Here is a 22,556-nt window from a genome sequence, read left to right as displayed (position 1 = left end):
ACATCTAGTCAGTTCCTTGATTTTCTAAGTCGGCAAGAAAGTGATCTAAACATCCTACTGCAAAGATAAATTCTGTATGGAAGGTGAGGAGAAAACAATAGCATATGAACTGGGAAGTGAGAACAATTATTTTGTAGTTCTCCTAACACTGTATACAGATAATTAGTAATCTAACAAAATGTATCCTACTAATTGATACTTAACTGTATCACTGTTTTGTAAGATTCCATAGAGAAGGACACAGAGGACTTTTTTCCCCCAAACACTTACATATGGACAGAAGCTGGAGTATCATCTCTCTGGAAAGTTCCTTCACTGCCAATGGTCTCTCTGCGTTTTCCTGCTCTGTCTTTGTACTTGGGGTTGTTCACTGCTTTGTTGTCTTCATACTCTGTGTTCTTTACAAACAGATTAAATTCCATCAAGACAGATGGTTTTTAAATTCTTTATTCTGCCTCCAAAAGTAAAGCAGCTTAATCCTGCTTCATTCCTATATTAAGTCTTACTATTAATTTTTACTCTTACAACAGAAAACCTATAGTTCTCTTTCAAAAGTAAATGATTTCACGGAGTCTGTAAAATAGCAGATTCTCTTGAATCTTCTTTTTATACTAAGGATCAATTTCTCCAAGTTAAGCACAAAACCATGTGGACAAGCCACTGGAAATACCATGTGACTGACTTTTTGTTACAACACATAACCTGTTTCTCAAGAATTTGCTCTTCAGAATAAAGTTCTACTTGTATAGATTCCATATTGATATTATTTCAGCAGATGAAGAATTCAAGTGAAATGATGGTGTCCTGTTTTCTACATGAACACTTACTACAAATGCTAGATACAATTCCATAGTTAGAATAATCTCTAATATTGTCATATATTCATGTTGGCATTTTTATACCACAAAGCAGACTTTAACAAAAAACTTAAAGTTTTTCTCTCTCCCTTTTCATCATTTTCCCCTTTCTAAATAAAAGAGAGCACTGCAATTCAGTGCAAACCTAACTTTCAGAAGTAAGGACAGCAATGACTTAAGAAGTGTTAACCTCGACAGTATGAGGAATCTTGTACACATTAGAACTGATTATCTTTTCCGAAAATTCTAACAGAACTTCCATGCCCTGTTATCATCTGTCTCCTTAGAAATTTGTAAAGATTTACTGTACAAAAGACAAGCTTGAGTTAAACCACCACTCAAGACTCTAAAAGCTTCCCTTATTCAGGGAATAATAATTCACATTAATGGCTTAAAACAGGAGTCACAGAGCAGATGTAGACCTTCAAACTCTTAATTTCTACAGTGAACTCACCTGTAAGCCATATTTTACCCGTATTTGTTTTAATGCTTTTCTTCTGACTAACTCTCTCTCTTCTTTGCTAAGTGCTGGGCAAACTAAAAGGAAGAACACAAGATTGAATTTCCAAGTAATAATGTAATTTTTTTTTTTTAATATAATTTTGTTCTAACATTTTTATACATAGACATACATACCAAGAAGAAAATGCAGTACCATGTATTGTAAAACTGTCGTCAGTTGAGAAGAAAATCACAAGAAAACTATCTGAAGTGATTACGAAATTTATAAAGTAAGGACCAATAATAAAAAAAACATATCCAGTGATAACATGACTAACCAGAGGATTCCTTTTTCCTATCTAGGCGAAGATGCGCTCTGACTTGACCTGGTTCACATCCATCACAAGTATCACTGCCAGGATGTATATGAAAAGAAAGTACTGTTTCACCAATCTTCACTTCATCACCATGCTCCAAGATGTAGGGATCACATTTCGTTTTTGGCTATAGCAAAAGAAAGTTTTGGCAGCCATGGTTATTAGTTCCTAAAGCAGGACACCAAATCTATTTTGCGAATGCTGCTCATAATCTAATGATTCAGCCTGGTCTTTCAAATGCAGACAAATATTTAAACTATGGGAGGTATTTCACTCTAGCAACTGTTAACTGTAGTGGATTTTTCCTAATTCCTTATATAAAACAAACATGAAATATTACAAGTGGCCCCGAAAACTGAAGGGAATCAAGGAAGGAATTACTGTATGAAAAAAGCCATACAACGACATTGCTAGTGATTTGCCATACTGTATTTTAAAATGACTACAGTTTTCTGCAACACTACAGCAAATACTTACCTGAAGAATCTGATTTCCATTAACGACTGTCCCATTCTGACTGCCTTGATCCACAAGAACATAATTTTGCAAATCGTGGTCAAAATACACTTCTGCATGGAACTGATAAAGAGAAGACTAAGTGAAATATTCTCATTAAGCATGTACTTCACAATTTACACGCTGTTTTAAAGTAAGATTTCAGAATATATTTTGGGGACTTAACTGAATGGGTTCGGTTAATAGAATATTCCATGCTTTATGATTTTATATATTTGAAATGTAAATGAATGGGCAGCAACAACATGAGATAAGGCGTACCATTAAAAATACAACTATTTTTACCATAAACTGATCCAACACTGAAAAAGTGTATGTACTTCCAATATAGAAAGTATACTTTACTTAAAGGATTGCAAGATCTAGTAATAAAGCATTTTTAGCTGTTCTTATAAATACATGATATTTTTTCCTTTTAAGGTATGTTATAGCAATCTGAATTTTCCCCTTTCTGGAAGGCATCAAAAAAGATACTTAAAGAAATGCAATTAATAAAAAATATGAATCTCTACAGCTTCAGGTTACTTGGTCTTTCATATCTGAAATAGCTTAAAGTGCCATGTTTTTGTAAATTTCATGTAATTCACTTTCACTTGCACCTTAATGCCCAGGACACAATCACTATCCATTATTTAATGTTCTTTATATCTGCTTTGATTCTGATAATAACAAATCAATTTTTTTTAATCAATTGCAACTCCATATAGATAACGGTCCCAAGTCCACACAGAACAGAGAAAACAAATCTGTAGTCTTGGAAACATAGCAGCCAATTTACAAACACATACATTACCTCCAAAAATGGCCAGTAAGCAAACTAAACTATCAACTTCTGCAACCAACTAAGATTCCCAATAAAAAACAGAAATCTAAAAAAGTGAGTTTAGAATTTGACAAGCAAAGATCTTTTTTATTATAGTAGTGAAAAAAACACAACAATCATCATGGGAAGAAAGTGCTCATTTGAAACCAAATACCTTCTTGTCTTTAAGCAAGAACTGTCTACAAAAAAAAACAGTATTTTGTGGACTGGATAGCATAAATTTACAATGGGAATATTCCTATGATGGTAGAAAGATTGACTGGGTCATTTGCTAATGCTTTTAATTCTACCTCTGTTTTACTGAGCAGGATGAACCCAAACTTATTCTAAAGATGCTAAATCTGGAAACCTGCAGGGTGCTATTTCTTTAAATCTCACTTTACCCTTAAAATAAGCAAAAGACAAAGTGATCCACAGCTATCAGTTATAAGTTTCAAGATAAATAAACTGGTAGTAACTTTTTGTTTCTAGATATATGTGATTTATCTTCATGCCTTTGCTTCCTTATCTGCAAAGTGGAATAGTTTATGTAGATGATCAGTTATTTCAATGAAACATATTTAAAAGCAACTCAGGTACCCATGAAGTACCGGTAGATATTGTTAGCCACACAAAGAAGCAAAGTAAATGATACTATTGCAGAAAAATAAAAAAACCTTTTGCTGCTTTATAACACCAACTTCAAATACATGCCTGAAAATATCATTAACAGCAGGAAAAAAATTTGTCTAGAAATTGTTCAGTATAAAATATGTTACATAGCTGATTAATCAGAGCTATCATCTGGAACAGACATAGTAAAGCTTATTTCATATACTTGCATTTGAAGATGCTTTTATCACCTTTTTTTGTTTAGATGACATCTCTGTCAATTTACATTTTCTTCAATTTAGAGTGCTGTATTTATGGTTTATGTCGAAGTAGTTAGGAAAACTGAGCATATAATTTATCTCTCATCTCTTAACTACAAAAAAAATTCCATCTGTCACTAAAATATTTTTATATTTTTGAACTCTCTATACATAACTTCCACATTCATACAACAAACTTATAGAAAAATAAAACCTGTTGTTCTAAGCTCAGCTATAAGGACTGGATTTTTTTTAATGACAAAGTTCTAACTAGTTGACATCGATATTTTACAATACAATCGATACCTAACATAACCATTCATTTTCTTCAAGTTCAATAACTAAGAAATTCAAGATTATAATTTATTTACTGTGGATTGAACCATGGACTATTAAAACTCCAATTAAAAAAAAAAATTAGCTTTTCTAGACTTAGAAATCACACTGTTTACATTATATTTCAATACAGTAAAATACTGTATGCTTTCTTTTTTCTAACTTTGAAGAAGTGGCTAAATGCACATCTCATTCTGAACGTTCATTAAAAAAAATTAACATCTGGCAAAATTTAAAGCTATGAAATCTAAAGCTTCATCCATACGAAGATCTATCTCCCTTGTAGCAAACAGAAATAAGAATTACCTTACTGACTCCAACTTCAGGAATCTGAAGTGTGTGTCCAACATCTTTTTCTCTGAAAAGGCAAGTTGATAAATAAATCATGAGAAAGTAGAAATAGTTTTAATAATGGCTTTCAAAACGTGTATTTCAGCTGAGCCACAATACTGTGTTTCCCTTCTGCAGCATCTTGGACCTTTACAGATACAGAAGTACTATGTTACGATATACACACCATGTGGAGACTTGCCTCATGTGCTTTCATCCTATAAATTAGGCAGTGAACATACAGTAAAGCTGTACTTTGAAATTTTTATATATAAACCTGGTATTTCTATCTGAACTTTTAATCTCGTCCAAGGCCTGTAAATAACAGTCTGAACTCTGCATCCTTCAAGCACTTCAGTGCGTCTTGGCATCAGTCTTCAAGGCTGAGATTGAGTTCTTGGTAGCATTAGGTAGGTAATAACAAGCAATGAAGGAGTAATCGATACAGATTTACTATCAAAAATACTGCAGTAGGAGGGAAGAGGAATGAATTTATGTATTAGTTCTTCTACTAGGGGATGAAGAAACAATGCAGCTGTTATAGGACCTATATGCAAATTACAAGGAGACTTCTTAACTGCTAAACTTCACATAAATGTACCTGAAACACTCCAGCTGTAAGAACAAATCAAAACACATATCAGCATCAGTTAAAAGCAGCTGAAGAGGGGCGGAGATTTTGCTAAGGAAGCATTCATTCATCATCCACAACGAACAAACCAGAATTTTATTTTATTTTTAATATCAGAACTGAAAGAATGCATATAGGGTAGCAAAAATCCTAATTTATTGTTTCAAAATGGTGAATCAACCTTACTGGAATTTGCATGAGAAGCCCAGTATATACTTTCTGGTGATACTGATTTTCCGAATGAGTTATCTTAGTTGCCCCGAAAAAAAAAGTACTTTCTTGACTTCCAGTTATTACGCTGCCGTAAGGATTTAGACAAAGGATCAAGTTATCAGTAAAAAAAAGTCATGAGCACTGAGCTATATTAAATACGTATTCTGTTATCACAGCAAACACAACATTACGTGATGTGACTGAAGTCTCTTACTGTCAGTCAACCAAAGTCAGAAAATCTCGCAATTGCTGCAGGGTAGGGGGACTAGCATGAACAGTAGGGACAATCTTGCGTGGCTTATGCTACTTTCAAAGCCAGGTATAGTTTCAGATATAGGTAACAAATTCCATTCAGTTTTACCTTCCAATTGTAGCAGGTTTCACAGCTGTGATAATATAAAGTGATCCAGTCTGCAGAACTGGTGATCTTATTACAATGACTCTGATACAAGGAGGCCAAATCTTTTCTTCATCTATTAAAAAAAAAAGAAAAGAAAGAAAAGTTACTAACAGCAAGTTACAGTTTTACTCCTATATTCCATATTTTTCAAATAACTGATACACATTCTGCAATTATCTAGCTGAATCATATGCAACATTCAGAAAAAGAAATATAAACACATCTGAGAGAAAACTTTGATGAAACTATCAATCAAAAAATATTTTATTAATTCCCATTGCTTACATGTACACAGCTGGTTCTTTACAGAAATAAAATATAAATAAATTCATAGAATTTACTAACATTGCATACAGATGTACATATATTCTCTTTTGCCTTGGTATCTGTTAATATTCCAACAGCTGTATGAATTCTGGTCTTGAATGTCCATTTGCATCAACAGTCTCCAACAGTTTCAGGTAGGAATACATGGGCAAGATGGGAAGACACTCGCTCAAAAGGTAGGAGGACAGAAACTGTCTCCAGTTTTTACTATTCTGGCATTACTGGGGAGTTTGTATGCTTGCTAGCATCAGGCATTTCAACTGGCATTAATTGATCAGAATCAGGGTAGCTGAGTAAGTGAAAGAATGAAAGCAGAAGAAACAAACTGTTCAATTGTGAGCACGGTCCAGGCTGCAGTACAGACTTCTAAATTCTATAGTTTGTATTTCATTTTGTGATTTAGGATATCCTTTGCGGGTACATTGCACCAGTTGTTATGTTTGCATTAACTTTTTCACCATTTTTTTTTTCCAAGAGATTACTAAATTCTTGAGGAGGTCTTAAGAACCTAAGATAACACTTTCTTTGATACAAAAAAGCATACACGTTTCCTCTCTATCCCAATTTCTTACATGTTGCACTGGAATAAATACAACATACGATTTCAAATCCTACTGAGTAATCCTTTTCACCACAATGGATTTAATCTTACACTGAATTATACATGATTGTTTATGAACAGCATCAGGAAAAGAATTTAGTTATGGGACATGGCAGCACAGACTGATGGCCTGACTTGATCTTGAAGGTCTTTTCCAACCTAGATAATTCCATGAAATACTATATATTAGTTGAAGAGCTAGTAAACAGGATTTCTGTGAGCTTTGTACTAGAATCTTTATTTTAAGCAAGACTTTTTCTCCTGACACTTTCCTAATGTAAAAACATTTATTCTACCACTGAGGTTTCCACAAGCCCAGAAAATTATACCCCTAACAGATTTTACAGAAACATCACTACTTAGTTCCAACTACAGGGCAAGTGAAAAGAAACATACAGGTAACATACAGCACTTTTAAACCCAAGTATCTCAAGTAAGATGCTTTTATTTATTTTTTTAACTACCCAAACTGTTCTGTATTTTTTTCTTAATGGGTTCTTGGAAAAATACAGTAATAACATATATAAAAGGTACAATAATTCACCTTCATTTTCTGAGTCTTCTGAATCACTGGTTTCTTCACTTGTTACTTCATCTTCACTGCTGTAGACTTCATGTTCAGTATCTGTAATTTCACCTTCTTCTGGCTCACTTTCTGTGTCTACTATTTTACTGTCATCTGTGTATGCTGCAGTATCTGGTGTACTTTTGCGTGAATGTGAATTTATACTGTCTGTGGAAAACGATTCTTTGGCTGTTAGACTGGTTCGTATTTTTGTGTCCATTTTAGTCTTCTTTCTTACATTAGGAGACTCTTCTTCTTCAGTAGAACTTACTTGCTCAGTAGTGGCAAAACAGTTCAGACTGTTAGATGATTTCTGCTCTTCTGCGTCCAAATCCTGGAGAGGAGTTACAGAAACCACACTTGAGGAAAGTTATATTCTTTACAGATCAAGTTATTCTAAAATATACTATAAGCTTGGAATTAAATTCTTCACTAGGAATTAATTTACAACTATTAAGAAATGCTTACTGTTCCAGAGTTTTCTGCATGCAGTCAACATTTCAGTAGAAAAAAATTCACATTCTATTAGATATGACTAAGATAATTTCCTACTTGGGAAGGTGTGACTACACTCGTCTTCTAACCTTCAATTACTCTTTGCACTTTTCTCTCAAAACATTAAAATTCTTGTCCTTACTTTCAAACTTATAAAACACCATCTTGAGTATTTTCCAGTTTTGCTTTCATGACTCTTCTCCCTCTCTTACAAAATTCTTGCCACTTGTTTTAAAGTTCTTTAATTCATCTTCATCGCATCTTCCTTCTGTTTCTGTCTTCTTGTTTCATTCCAGAATGGTCCCAAATATCTGGAATTCCCACCCATGCTTGCCTAATGACCTGCTCTTCCTCCTTTCAACACTGAAGCTTTAACAAAGGTTTTCATCAAGATACTGTAGAGAACTTGTAAGAGAGCTTTAATTTATGCTGTATGGAAGAGATTCTACTGAAAATCCATTTTCTACCGCAACAAATTTCTCCATTGCATATCATACAAACCAGGTTATTGCAGCTTTTTCCACTGTCACTTGATTTCACAAGCAGAAAACAGACCATCAACATTTTTTGAACTGAAACGTCTCTAAAATGTTACATCAATTTTGCCAGAGTACCTTGAAAAATGTAATTCTGAATGTAGTAACCCTGATGACCAACTTAAAAAAAACAGAATGAAAACAAATGGCTTTAAAAGAGAAATGAAAAACATATCAGATTTTATTGGTGAACTATTTGCCTTTTCAGATTCAGAATAGATGCATTAAATTGCCTTAAAGAACATCAAAATTTTCAATACAGTGGGTAAACTTTTTTACTTCTTTTCAGGAAGTTTATGCACAGAGCATTTTATATTTCAAGGTACACAAACTAACGTGAATGCTAATACCATGGAAATTAAAGCACTTTCACTTTACCAAGAGAAAATGTAATTTGACCAAAATTGTAAAAACTCATTAGTGGCACAATTATAAGAAAAACACAAGAATTCCCCTCTGCTCAGTGGTCAAGCTATTGGATAGGACTTTAGAGAGCACTGTTGAGACACTTTCAGTAAGACAGCAGATTCTTAGGAATAATCAACAAGTATTAAATGACCTCATATTTTACCTGAATGATTACAAGCTCACACTTGCTCTTCTCCCTGTATCCTGTAAGTACAGTATCTAGAAAGGAACGGGATTGCAAGGCCTATGCTATTTATTTTCAGTGATGTAGTAATCCAGCCAAAAATAAGATTTGCACAGTTCATACACATCACTCATTTGTTTATGGGCTGTTACAGACAGACTATATATAACCTGTTGATAGGGCTTTAAATGAGGATTGGTGGGGGAGAGGGATACCGTTAGGTACACTGAGCTTAAGCCAAGGGATGGTACTGCACCGTCTGAGGGTGGCAAGGCTAATGGGAACACGTATGCTGCTCCAGGGAGTGCTGCAGGCTCAGAAGTACATCTGAAATGCTTGTATATCAGTTTACGCAGTAGGAGGAACAAAATACGAACTCTAAGCTTCATTCCTTTCCCATAGCTGTTTTCACTGCTTAATGAGACTTGGTGGGACGAGTCTCCCGACTGATAGTCAGGGCAGACGAGGTGTTGCACTGCATATAATGGAGAGATTAGACTGTACAACCCTTGTTGTTAGGGACAATGTGGTAAAGAGCTTCTGGGTAAGGATTAAAGGGACAGATAAAATAGGTAAGTCAGATGTCCACCATCAGCTGCTCACCCAGGACAATAGAAAGGATGGCAAATTCTATAGGAAATTAGGGGAAATCTTAGGATCAGTTGCCCTTGCAGGAAATTCTAACTTCCCAGACATAAACTAGAAATATCATAAAAGCATGTTGAGGATAACTTTCTGTAACAAGTACTGTGTGAGCCAGCTAAGAAAGGTGCCCTCCCAGACCTGTTCCTTGAGAATTAGGAAGGCCCTGTGGGAGAGGTGATGGCAGGTGGCTGTCTTGGCCACAGAGATCATGAAATAGCTGAGTTCAAAAATTTTGGTGTAAGGAGAAAAAAGGCTAGCAGAATTGCAATCCTGGACTTTAAGAGAGCAGACTTTAAGCTTTTCAGAGAGCTAGTCAGCAGTGTCCCCTGGAAATGTGCTCCAGTGGGTTCAGGATTTCACAAGACCTAGTCACTTTTCAAGAAACACTTTTTAAGAGCTTAGGAGCAGGAATACCATTGTGCTGCAAGTGAAGTTGAGTGGAATAGAAAACCATCCGGGCTGAACAGGGAATCTCTCCTGAAACTAGGGCACAAACTCCATGACTACTAGAAGCCAAGTCTGGCTTCACAGGGAGAGTAGGGAGCTGCAGTTTGCATTCACAGGGAGAAAACAAGAAAGGTCAAAGCTCAACTTGAGTTGACAGTGGTCACTGTCGTGTCAGAAAACAAAAAATGCATTTTCAAGTATGTCAACAGCAAGAGGAAGCCAAAGGAAAACACTGGACTGGTACTTGAAATGGATAACCTAACGAGTACAGATAAGGAAAACATGGAGGCATTTAATGCCTTTCTTGCCTCAATATTTAATAGTACTGATAGATATGTGCTGCCTGGTTTTCAGACTTGAGGACCATGACTAGGAAAGCAGTGACTTGCTTTCAGTGGTCACGGAGACTGTAAAGTAACAGTTGTATCAGCTCAACGTTCATGAATTGTTGGGGCCTGACAGGATTCAGCCCGAATTATGCTGAAGGAATTATTAGACATTATAGTGTGACCCCTCTCAACAATTTACCAAAGGTCATGGGAGTCTGGGGAGGTCCCTGCTGACTGGAAGCCAGCCAACAGTTCACCCATCTACAGAAACGGCATGAGAGAAGACCTGGGAAACTACAGACATATTAGTCTAGGCTCAGTCCTTGCAAAAGTGATGGAGAAGCTTATCCTGGGGGATACTGAAAGGCAGTTAAAGAACAAAGCTATTATCGGGCACAGTGATAGTTCATCAAGGGAAAGTCCTGCCTTAGTAATCTGATCTCCTTCTGTGATAAGGTCACCCGCATACTGGATGAAGGGAAGGCAGCAGATGTAATCTTTCTGGATTTTAGTAAGGCCTTTGATACTGTCTTGCATGGCATCCTTCTAAACAAATGGTCCAACGGCAAGATAAACAGGTTAATGCCCCACTGGGTGTCTCAATGACAGAGCTCAAAGTGTTGCAGTGAATGGGGTTACATCTGGCTGGCAGCCAGTTGCCAGCCATGTTCCCCAGGGCTCAATTCTAGGGCTAGCCGTGGTCAACATATTTATTAACGATCCGGATGCAGGACTGAAATGCATCTTCAAGTCTGCTGACATTCTCTGCAACCCTAAACGTATTTCTTCCCATAATACCATGAGCTACAGAAATTTTAAGAATTCAGTCTGAAAACACAGAAACTAAATAGCCTGCTCAAAGCACTTGACTGAAGCAAAGCAACAGATGACTGACACACTGGAACCCAAGTATAACACTCCAAACACTCAGCTTTTGTTCTCTGCTGAGTCCAGGGGACTCATTTTTGGTATCTCTTCAAATGTTCTAAATTAGAAAATAGGAAGGTGCTGTTTCAAAGCCTGGCTACTATAGACAATACTCTTTGTTATGTGTTGAAAGCAGAAATTTTTAATAATGCGTAGAGATTGACAAAAGGCTATGTACAGAATATACTCTCTGCCAATACAATCATTAAGCTTGTTCTCAGCAGTTTCAGTATTTTTTCCACTGTTAGTACAATCAGGTCTTAAGAAAGCAAATCAATAAATAGTTCTGCTATTAAATACAGACAGAAAAGTAATCTTCATATACTCATCCTTCTGCCTAAACTATAATCTTACAAGCCTCAAGCAAACAAGTCAAAAATGACTCGTTACATTTGCGGAAATGAAAAAACAGTCAGAGGTAATGACCTCATTTACCTATTTAATTAGGACACAAAGGACTCACTTAAGTTATTACAAAAGCAAAGATAATCGTATTTGAGCTAACATAAATGATGTTAGAATTCATTTACTGCTATTCTGGGTCTACTATCTCTCCTGTTGAGATCAACTACAATCAAGTTGGAAAAATACTGTTCACTGAAGTTAAGTGAAACACATGTGAATATCCACAAAATATAGCCTGTTTAAACACTTAATCAGCAAGACGCAGATTCTTTTAACCTTGAAGTCTTGACGCCACAGGCAGCAATCTGCTTTGCTCTGCTGAAGTCAAGCACAAAAATGTATTTATGGCAAGGATTTACAGTAACAGACTCTTTTGCAAGTTCAGAACCTCAGAAGCAAAGAGTTTTGTTAGCAGCACAGGATGGAATTGAAGAATTTACTAATCTTTAAGTTTTCAATTACACTCCTGAAATACTCTAGCTATATATTTATAAATCTGTGTATGAAATTGAGGATTTTCAAATTGCGCTGCTAAAAGATACAGACTTTTAGTCTTTCAAAATTTTGCAAGTCTGTATTAAAACACACACGTTGATCAGGTCTAAACATTAAGGCTGGGGCTGCTGAATGTATTTGTGGGGGATCTTCTGCTGAAGAAATCCCTCTTCACTATACATGACTGCTAGTACTAACAGAACACACGTATATGAAAGCGCAACTGTGAAAACTGCAGTAAGTTGCCTCCATACAGCCATTCCTTAAAAAAATCGAACCAACAGTAAACAGAATATCCAGTATCATCTTTAATAACTTAAAAATACCAGCAATGAACTTAATTTCTCAGTGGCAGGATATTTAATGCTTCTTCCCAAACTAGTGACACAAAGTATGCAAGTTCATGCTTATTATAGTTACTGTTGTTACACCATGATCTCAGGCACTTACTTCTTTTTGTATGTTGCTCTGCCTAATATCTAAACAGTCTGTAGATGAATCCCAACAGTCTTAAGCTGGGCAGACTGTCTCCAGGTGATTCAGCTTTTAGAACGCTTGGTATCTACTGGGTATCACCATATGATCTCTCGCTTTTCTCTCTCACTACTCATGAGTAAAGTTGAGAGGTAGAACGAATCTGATCTGTAATAAAACTTTCTTAACTACAGGGTTGAATTGGTTCTTATTTTTGTATCCCTAACAAAGACAATGAACAGGTGCTAGAGAAATAGTTCAAGATCAGCACGTCATTTTTATGCATTTCATGTGGACTGATCTTTTCAGAACTACAACTCATGTTCATATTGACAAGAATTGATGGTTTTGCTTTCTAAAGGATAGGTCACAAACCAACTCAGACGAAGATCTTCGGAAGTGCCTGCTTATATATATGAATAATTATAGTAACTGAAGTGTTTTGAGTAACAAATTCAAAATATTTTAGGCATTTAAATATACTTTTTGCTGTATTGTGACAGAGTGAGACAAACATTTGCTCTTTCCAAACAACTTCATCTTTTTTCCTGTATTATGTCTGAGTTATATGCACATTCACGGAACTCTTGAGCATGCCTACAAATTAGCACTTAAATTACTGTGTGTATAAACAGTTTTAAGAAATACACCATTTAATTGATTTGTTTTCCAAATCTGTTTACTTTACACAAAACATAAGCACAAACAATTTTCCACTTACATGTCATCTGTTGCTTCTTGGTTTTGCTGGAAGCTCAGTAGATGATTTAATGGAATCATGCATACTTAACACCCTAATAGAAAGGGCTGAATGTCAAGTCTTTATCACTGAATCTCTCAATTTGAAATACTACTGAAATCCAGTATTTTACTAATGAAACATTTCCAAAAAGGTTAAAATAGTTCTTTTGCTCAGATGACCAAGCTTTCACTTACTACCAACATTTCACAAGTACTCCAGTTACTGTCTTCTAGCTTCACTATACTAGTATTTTCAATACAAGAAAATAATTAAAAGCCATAAAATGAGTAAAGCTCTTCCTATATCATAAAAAAGTCAATTTATGCAGTAGTGGGGAGCTCTGAAACACAGGAAGCATGAACTTGCCTTACCTGAAGAATGTTTAGCATGATTAATCAAGACACCTCATATTAATATAGTTATGCCAAACATGTATTTTCCCCAAATATTCCAGAATGCCATCAAAGTTTTCTTCAGATGTTTTACTTATACAGTGTTTCAAATATATATTACTTTTGTCCTTTCTAGATGAACAGATTTTGATGAAGCAGCTGCAAAAAATTTCTTTAGGAAGATAAGATAATCTAGACATCAACTACTAGTTTCTTTTTCTTTAGTAAGTATATCAAGGTTAAAGGTAAACATCCACAGACTATTGTGTTTGGTATCTCTACTCTACCTTTACCAGAAGCTGCCAATCCAAAAGAAGATATCTTCAGATTAGCCATGGTTTCTGTCAACTGACGTACCTAAAGATGGGACGAATATCAGCAAAAAGTAAACTACACGTGATAAAAAAATAAAAATCACTGCTTCAAGAGTTCTATGGGAAATACTACTACAAAAGCCTCATCTCTTGTACAGAGTAGCTAGGATTCATCTGTAATAGGATATAGTAGGAGTGACTTTTGCGTGCCACACTGAAGTAAAATCTATTGGACAGTAATTAACAGTGAACTGTAAAATGTCATAGTTGAGAGCCTTCTAACGGCACCTAAATTTTGCTATATATCACTGACAGTCCCAATCCAGCAAGTAAAACTACATGATCACCACTGCACACAGTCAATTCTCCAACATTTATGAAAAAGCTGGAACTAGATATTGGACCAGGGATCACATTATTATTTATGCCACCTTGTGATTAATTTTTTTTTAAAGAAAGTAAAAACGTTTAAAGTGTTCCAAATTAACTTAAAGGTCCTTCTCTTGAAGGATGCAATTACGGTAATTCTTGCTCAACTTTTTTGGCCTACCACTACATAAAGAAGAACTGAAGCTTTAGAATTCCAGACTATTCCACCAATCCTTCTTAAGAGAGCTGCATATGGGCTAATTCTACATTCTCTCAAATACAAATCCCGATTGTCTATTAAAAGCATGCATGTAGGCAGCATGCTTAGGTTCACAATTTGAAAGAAAACTATTTGTAATAAAGAAGTTTGGTGACTGGGAAGAAAAGAATATTTACAGAAAGTTCTTACATAAATCAGGGGACTAACCTTCTGAGTTCATCTCCTTTTTTTGTGCTATTATAAGCACATTCTTTTTACCAGAAGTTCACTAGAATTATCTTGATTGGTAATTTTGCTTGTTAACATTAAAATGATTTTATTTTTAGATTCTCAGATTTATATTGTCTTTTCATGAACACTCTTCATGGTATTTGTGGAGAATACTCATTACTTCTGTAGTGCTAAACATCCCATGTACTATTTCTAAATAGACAGTGTATATATAAAATAGCTGAGCACACCAAATTTCTCACAATGGCTACAAACTAAATTGCAACAAAAAAAACCTTCAGTCACCAGATACAGAAAGTTAACTGTTTGACCCAGTTACAGTTCTTTTTAAATTAAGAAACAGATTAATTTTAGATTATATGGATTGGGTAAATCAAAACTCAGCTTTTGTAAAAACTGTATAGCTACCAGTATTGTGTATACAGAAATATTTTCTGTGATAATCTACACATGCAGTTGCTAAATTCTTTTATGTCTTGGATACAGAAAACTTTTTACTAAGACTGAGTATCTACCAATACCTTGCTTATATTTAATCCCTTGGCCGAAAAAGAAAGCAAGCAAATTTAACAAGTGTTTGTGTACTTGAAATTCTATATCCACTGCTCAGTATCTTCTTCAGCCTCATATGCACATTCTTAGAAACCTTCTAATCTTAATAGGGGAATAATAATGTTCAGGTGGGCTGTAACATATTCCCAGAACTAGACTATGATATTGCTTTATTTATCACTAGCAGCTCCAGAGCAGGCAAAAAAAAAAAAAAAAAAAAAATCATTCTCCTACTTGTAATGCCTGTGGGGAAAAAAACTAGAGTAAAGCATACATTGGACAAAAAGCTCGATAATGTTCAGAGACGCTTTTCCAGCTAGCACCCCAATTTAAGATAGTAAGTAACCCACTGGGAAAAGCAATAACGAAATACTTCAAAATAATTGTAGGAACTTTACAAATTTAATCAGTACTCAGAGATAGCTTTTATTTTACTTTTTCAAGAGTGTAAGACAGAATGGAAAGTAAAGAAGGATGGGCATAAGTGTGGAAGAAAGAATTTCACAATAAAGAACACTGAAAGATTCTACTTAAAACCAGATGTTTTTCTTTCTGAATGTAAATAGTGCAATAATTACTATAAACTAATTAGTGCCTTTAGCAATACCAGACAAAACTGGACAACAATATTGCCAACAGATACTCTACACCTATGAACTGGATTGTGCAGCTAACAAGCTGTTTTATCTTTTTTTTCAGAACACAGAAAAATCCATAATCTTTTGTTCTAAGAAACCTGATCTTTTATTAATGCAACTTTAAAAAAAAAAATCAATTCATTTCTTGTTACAACCACATACTAAGAATAATGTGTTTTAACTCAATTACGTAAGACATGACAATAAGGTGTTTTTTGTTCTCTAAATCTAATATTGCATTTATATATAAGTGGACTGACACAAAGGCTTTTTATTTTTTTCAAAGTTAACGCAGAGTAATTGTTTTAAGTTTCACTTCATATTCTCCATTTTTAAGTTAAAAAAAAGGAAAGTCCTTGTGGACTGTGGCATCACCTTTGACTTACTGTTCACAAACGTACAAACCTACACGCTACAGAATCTACTTTTCTATTTACATGTTTTGCTGGTTAGCTTGTTGCTTAATCAAATTAACTCACAAATAAAGCAATGTACTGAGTGGTTAAAAAGTGGATGTTTACCTCCTACCTTGCGGCTGTGCAAACTTAAAGAAAAGATTTGTTAACAAGACCAGCTACATAACAGTATTTTTTTTAAACATAATATGAGCTAAAGACAGCTAGCTATTTGCAGTACAATCAGATGGTAAAAGCAGATGGGGATGGGATCCCACAAAGTTGCCAACATTATTTTCTAGGTTAGGCCTATATATGCCACAAAACTTTTAATACATTTGTAAATTTAGGTCAGTATGTAAAAGTTCAACACATAACTAAGTTTAAGAGATTTACTAATTGCACAGTATGATAAAGACTCATTTCCAAGTTCTCTTCCTGACACAGAATGAATAAAGTTCTCTATTAACTATGCCTTTTGGGAGTGTCAGAATGTCAATTCACTAGCTGCACACAGCTAGCCTGCAACTTAGATGCCGGTAACACTCTTAGCTACAACTGCATTACCTTCATAAGTCTAAAGGATCATTATACTCAGAGATGCTAAGTATCCACCCCAGGCTTTCGAGAAAGAAATGTTCTATGTGAAGTTATCTCCAGGAGTAGAAATTTTCACATTACCCACAGTCAACTATCACTATCCATCTAACTTACCTTCACTGGTTCTTATTGTAAGCAGTTTCCATCTGCTTGTAAGTCTTTCAGGTAACGTAACTCCCAATATAAGATTTTTAAACTCTGTACTGAGGTTGCATAATGACTAGCTAAGAGTGCTTGTACACTAACGTAATTATTACAGATTTCAACAAATCAGCTTTGCTGAGGCCTCTACAATGAAATTATGCAATGGTTAAAGCAGCAGCTTTAGAAAGACAAACTAAGGAGGTCTGGTCAACAAAGGAATCTATACATTCCAATAAATCTTAAGTAATAAATTTGTAGAATAGTATTATCTGAATTTGTTCCACATCAGTAATAGTGTTCAGTAGGAAAAGGCTTCTCGTGTCTTAATAGGTGTGTGACAGTAGCACTTACAGTGCCTAGGAGTGACCAACGTTTTTCAAAGTACCCACTATGTACTACATTGTATGTTTTCTTAGCAATCAGAAAACCAAATAAAGTTACATTTTTCATAACTTAAAATACGAGTTAATTACAGTCATCACTTATTAAGATATATTTACACACTATGGACAACAAAAATGTATTGACCAAAAAAATATCAATAAAGAGCATAATATTCCAAGAATTAGAACTTCAGATATTTCATCAAACCCAAATGATGGTAGAGATACATTAAAACATCAGTGGAATGAACTCTGGAATACATAGTCACAGAGAAAGAGTGGTGTGTCTCTACAATTTCAAAACCTTCCTTCATCTTTGGATTCATCACAAGAATTTAAAAAAAAGCAACAAAAATCAAGACATTAAGGTACACTGAATTTGGTTGTAAAACGAGTCCACAGAGTAACCCAAATTCATCCCAGTGTGTTCGTTAGAGAGCTTCACTGATACTCAACTTTAAAGGTCTACACAGTTGCACTGTAATAAAACAACACTGAAAAAGTGAGGGGATCCAAGTTTAAAGTTTGATCCTTAATTATTCAGTGCGAAAATTATTTTAACATTAGCTACGTCTAATCAACCTGCTGTATATAGTTAAAAGACACTTGAATCTTTCACAAAATAAGCATATGTCCTCCAAAAACCAAACACCACAACCTCTAAGTTGCATCATGAAAAAAACAAAATAAAAGAAAATGCAATGCCTGTTTTATATCTATCACTTCTGAAGTTACCTTATACTCATTTGCAGTATTCCACTCTGTTTCTTTTCTCTTCTTTTTCCCTTTTTTATCCTTGGTGTGCTGAGAACCAGACGCCTGATAAGACTGTAGATCCACTCGTGAATGAAATTGGTACCGGCCACTTTCCACATCGCAGTAATAGTAAATTCCAGTTGTTGGATCATAATACAGTTGATTTTCCTTTATGAAAAGTTAAGAACAATGTTGCCATTACTTTGACAGACCCATTGCTCAACAGAACACACTCAGCTAAGAAACTGAATACTGAAATCTACTAAAGATCTGAAATCGGTTGACTCTGGCTGGATGGCACATCCAAACCCAGCTGCTTCTTCATTTGCCCACCTCAACAGGACAGGAGGATAAAACAAGATGAAAAGCTTGTGGGTTGAGGTAAAGATAGAGATCATGTACCAATTTATCATCGGGGCAAAACAGACTCAACTTGGTGAAAACTGATTTGTTATCAATTAAAAGAGTTGGAGGGTGAGAGAAAAAGTCAAAAAATAAAACATCTCTCCCTGTCCCTTCTTTCTCTAGGTCAACTTCACTCCCTCATTCCCAGCTCCTCTACCTAACATCCCCCTGCCCAAATTGAGCAGGAAGATGGGGAATGGTGGCTGTGGTCAGTTCGTAACAGTTTCTCTCTGCTGTTCCTTCCTCCTCACACTTCTACCGTGCCCCAGTATGGCCCTCTCCCAGAACATGTGGTCCTTCAGGATACATCTGTGCCAGTGTGTGTCCCCTACAGGCCACAGCTCCTGCCAGAACCTGCTCTGACGTGGTCTCTCCATTGCCCACAGTTTCTGAAGAGAACATCAACCTGCTCCAGTATGGGGCTCTGCACAGAATCAGTGTGGATATCTGCTCCGGAATGGCCTTCCATGCTTGCTCTGGTACTTGGAGCACATCCGCCGCACCCTTTTTCTTTGATGTTGGTGTTTGAAGCGTTGTTTCCACACACTCTCGGCATCCCCTATGCCTTACTTTGTTTTGCCCTTTCTTAAACATGCTTTCAAAGAGGCAAATTGGCTATCTCTAGTGGGTTCATCTGTTTTCTGTGGTGTAGCCGCTGTAGAGGTGGTTGTGTCCAGCACAGGGCAGTCCCTGAAATTTTCAGTGAGGCCACCCCAACAGCCTCCCTGCTCTCTTACCAAAACCTTGACATGTAAACCCCACACAAGAACATTTCCTGTAATACAGAAAATAGTTCCTGAACAAGAAGATATTCTTTACTCTTTTTTTCTGCAATTGTATCATAAACTGGAATCTGTAGCCCCAAACACAAATATTTAACTATTTCTATAGTTAACTATAACTATATCTGACTGATATCATTGCTTTTGATATAGTTTGAGACTTTAAAAAAGTAACAAAGTACAGAACCACACCTGAAAACAACTACTTTTGTTTACCACAAGCACATTTGCTTTTAAGTTAAGTTGAATGTAATGCTGCAAACAAAACCTATTTTCAGCAGAGGAGTTCCACTAGGATTTGTGACAGTCTATACACCTATCTATTCATGCATGCACAAATACAGACACCTCATAGGACAAGAAGAAAGCTCCAAACAGCTCTGTTATGGAAAATGTATTGCAGAAATTAACTGTTAAAGAATTTTAATTCAAGTCAGCTTAGATCTTAGTTCGCTGTTTATACCAACTTTTACTAATTAAGTTTTTGCAGTAGAGGAAAAATACCCAGGATTCCAAAAGCCACCCTTACCGAATTATAGTAGAATCCAGTGCTATGGTCATAATACAATCCTGTATTTTCATCATAAATAAATCCTGTTTGTGAAACAGCAGCTTCTGCAGCAGCTCTCAAGCTCTCAGCCAAAGAGCCCTCTGGTACTGATGCATCTTCTGTTTCCTAGGACCAGAAAGTAAGAAATTGGTTTTCCTCTACAAATAAACTCTTTAGCTCTTTGGCATTTTACAGTGTGCTATTTTAAATAAAAATATTAGTGCTCCATGGACTTGGACTGTTACCTGGACTATTAGACACGGAGACAAAAATCAAGCTGGTATTTACTGATATACTCTCATGGATTTTAATGGGACCAACATTCCATCCCATCCCTTTCATTTTCCCCCAGACTTTTCTCAGACGTGTTTCACTTCAGAAATACATAGTGAATATCTCAGTACATTCCTAAAATAGGCACCTAAAATAGGTGCCTGCTCTCAGTTCCATTTCAATTTCTAGATGCTAAGGCACAAAAACAGTTAAGTGAGTGAGAGGCTAGATAACAGGGGAAAAAAACACAATAGAAAAAAAAAATAAAAACCCTAACAAGTTATTTCTCCTTATATGTTTCCTACTTCTATCGATGGAGAAAAAAATGGGATCCCATAAAAAAAGTGAAATTCTGCATGGCCATATTAAACATATTTTGTTGATAAAAAATAGCCAGGCTTTCAGTGCTTCCAACACATACTGGACATATGTTTTATAATGTCCACACTTTTAAAAACCAATCTATGACTAATGTTACACAAAGAACTAATGTTACAAAAAGAACTAATTTCAAAGCATAAGGAGGTCTGCTACCATCCTTATGAGACCACCACCAAAAAAGCATTTCATAAAATGACATCAAGACCAAAAGTATATCTTTTAAATGATATATCAACAGATTACTGACTTCAAGATCAGTAAAAACCCAAACAGTTCTATAACCTGTGAGTTCTGGACGAAATTTTCCTCTTCTCCACCTTCAGCAACTCCAGTGCTATCCACCCTTTCAGGAACATTAATGTCCTCCTTTAACTCCTCTGTGGAGTTTTGCTCAGTGCCTTCAGTTCCATGATTGTGCTGCACTGATAGCTCGGATGCACAGTCCTGAGTATCAGTGTGATTATAATAATTTTCATAGTAGTAATAATCTGAAGGAAAAAAAAAAAGTTGAAGTTATATACATTAGCAAAGCAGTATTTTACACAAAACAGTTTAAGGATCCTTAGTCTTAAATAGGAAATTTATACATATAAGTAGTCTAACCAAAGCCCATTATTAGGCCATGCCTCCATGCTGAATTTATTCTACATTTACTGAGAAAGTCATGTCTTGTTTTAATGTACTTTAAAAATTCGTACAACATACACTTGTTTAATGTCTGAGATTACTATATATCAGAGTACCGTAGCACAAATTCTGCTACTGTCCACGATATTTTTTATTGTACAGTTCTAAAAGGCATGGCTTGAAGAAACTGTAAATGGTCTGAAAGGCAAATGTGAGGTTACCAAATTTAATGCAGGTAAGCATACAGACTTGAAATGTATTTTATATAAAAACAAACAAGCAAAAAGCTGCACCACACCAAACAAGATACCAGTTAACATCGTTGCTCTAGATGAGCAATCGCCACTCTCTCTACCTGCTTGCGACCACGCAGCATAGTCCTCTGTCTGTACTTCTACACTAGATGTATCTTTCTCCTTCCTATGATAGATTTCCTTAGTGAGCTCTTCCACCTGAAAGAGAAAGAGCATGCTACAGACAACAAAGGTACATTTTAGAGGCCTGCGTCAGGGGGGGAAAAAAAGACCGCATATAGTTTTCTGTAATTCTAACAAAATTTAACTGCTTTGCAGCTATTTAAGTGGAACTTTGTTTTGCAGGAGATGATTTTCTATGCGAACAGTTGCCACAATGAAAAACATCATTTCTGCTCACGAGGAGTATACTAATAAAGGGAAACATTAGGAGGAACACGAGTAACTTAACCAGGACCACTCCCAAGACAGCTGAAAAAAGCCGAGAAGCTGAATTTCAAGCAACGACCCCCGGTTCCTTCACCTCGCCTGCCTTCCGGAGCTCCCTCCCCTCCCTCAGCGCCAGCTTTCGTGACGGGAAAACTCCACGGGAAGGGAAGGGAAGGGAAGGGAAGGGAAGGGAAGGGAAGGGAAGGGAAGGTTCCCCCACCTGTCTCCTCAGCGCCTCGCCGTCCTCCCGCGCCTCGCGGTAGAGGCGCTCGGTACGCCGCAGCCGGCGCTGCGCCCGCTCCAGCTGCCCGCGGCAGGAGCCCAGCTCCGCCTCCAGCGCCGCCACCCGGTCCCGCAGGCCCCGCGCCTCGCCGCCGGGCGGGGAGGCCATGCCCGACGCGGCTCCCCCGCCTCAGCGCCCGCCCGCCGCCCGCCGCCCGCCGCGCGGCACCGAGCGGCGGCCGCGGCCCCGCCCGCCGGCCCCGGCCATGGCGCCCAGGCCGGGC

General features: G+C 36.4%; 1 protein-coding gene and 1 long non-coding RNA gene across 5 annotated transcripts in view; one reads left to right on the top strand and one right to left on the bottom strand.

Moving 5' to 3' along the window:
* LOC310889854 overlaps positions 1-2,700 on the top strand; it is an 8,221-nt gene extending 5,521 nt beyond the window's left edge. For all 3 annotated transcript variants that reach the window (XR_014576840.1, XR_014576841.1, XR_014576842.1), the window contains one exon: positions 1,662-2,700. This is a non-coding gene — a long non-coding RNA (uncharacterized lncRNA). The remainder of the gene's footprint in view (positions 1-1,661) is intronic.
* The window catches only part of AGGF1 (angiogenic factor with G-patch and FHA domains 1), a 25,306-nt gene extending 2,750 nt beyond the window's left edge, over positions 1-22,556 (bottom strand). Inside the window, exons 1-12 of one of the 2 annotated variants that reach the window (XM_083818015.1) lie at positions 22,271-22,556; positions 21,723-21,819; positions 21,023-21,228; positions 20,066-20,212; positions 18,329-18,517; positions 14,035-14,104; positions 5,737-5,848; positions 4,508-4,559; positions 2,153-2,254; positions 1,637-1,802; positions 1,312-1,394; positions 271-398 (exon numbers count right to left, since the gene is read on the bottom strand). In XM_083818015.1, coding sequence (XP_083674141.1) covers positions 271-398; positions 1,312-1,394; positions 1,637-1,802; positions 2,153-2,254; positions 4,508-4,559; positions 5,737-5,848; positions 14,035-14,104; positions 18,329-18,517; positions 20,066-20,212; positions 21,023-21,228; positions 21,723-21,819; positions 22,271-22,441 — 1,523 coding nt within the window. In that variant the 5' untranslated portion in view covers positions 22,442-22,556. Of the gene's footprint in view, positions 1-270; positions 399-1,311; positions 1,395-1,636; positions 1,803-2,152; positions 2,255-4,507; positions 4,560-5,736; positions 5,849-7,247; positions 7,603-14,034; positions 14,105-18,328; positions 18,518-20,065; positions 20,213-21,022; positions 21,229-21,722; positions 21,820-22,270 lie in introns of both variants that reach the window. The other variant, XM_083818014.1, reaches the window with a different exon arrangement.

Source organism: Anser anser (genome assembly GCF_964211835.1).
Source record: "Anser anser genome assembly, chromosome: Z".
Lineage (NCBI taxonomy): Eukaryota > Metazoa > Chordata > Aves > Anseriformes > Anatidae > Anser > Anser anser.
The sequence above is the reverse complement of the archived record's forward strand: the minus strand, read 5'-3'. Positions and strand labels throughout refer to the sequence as shown.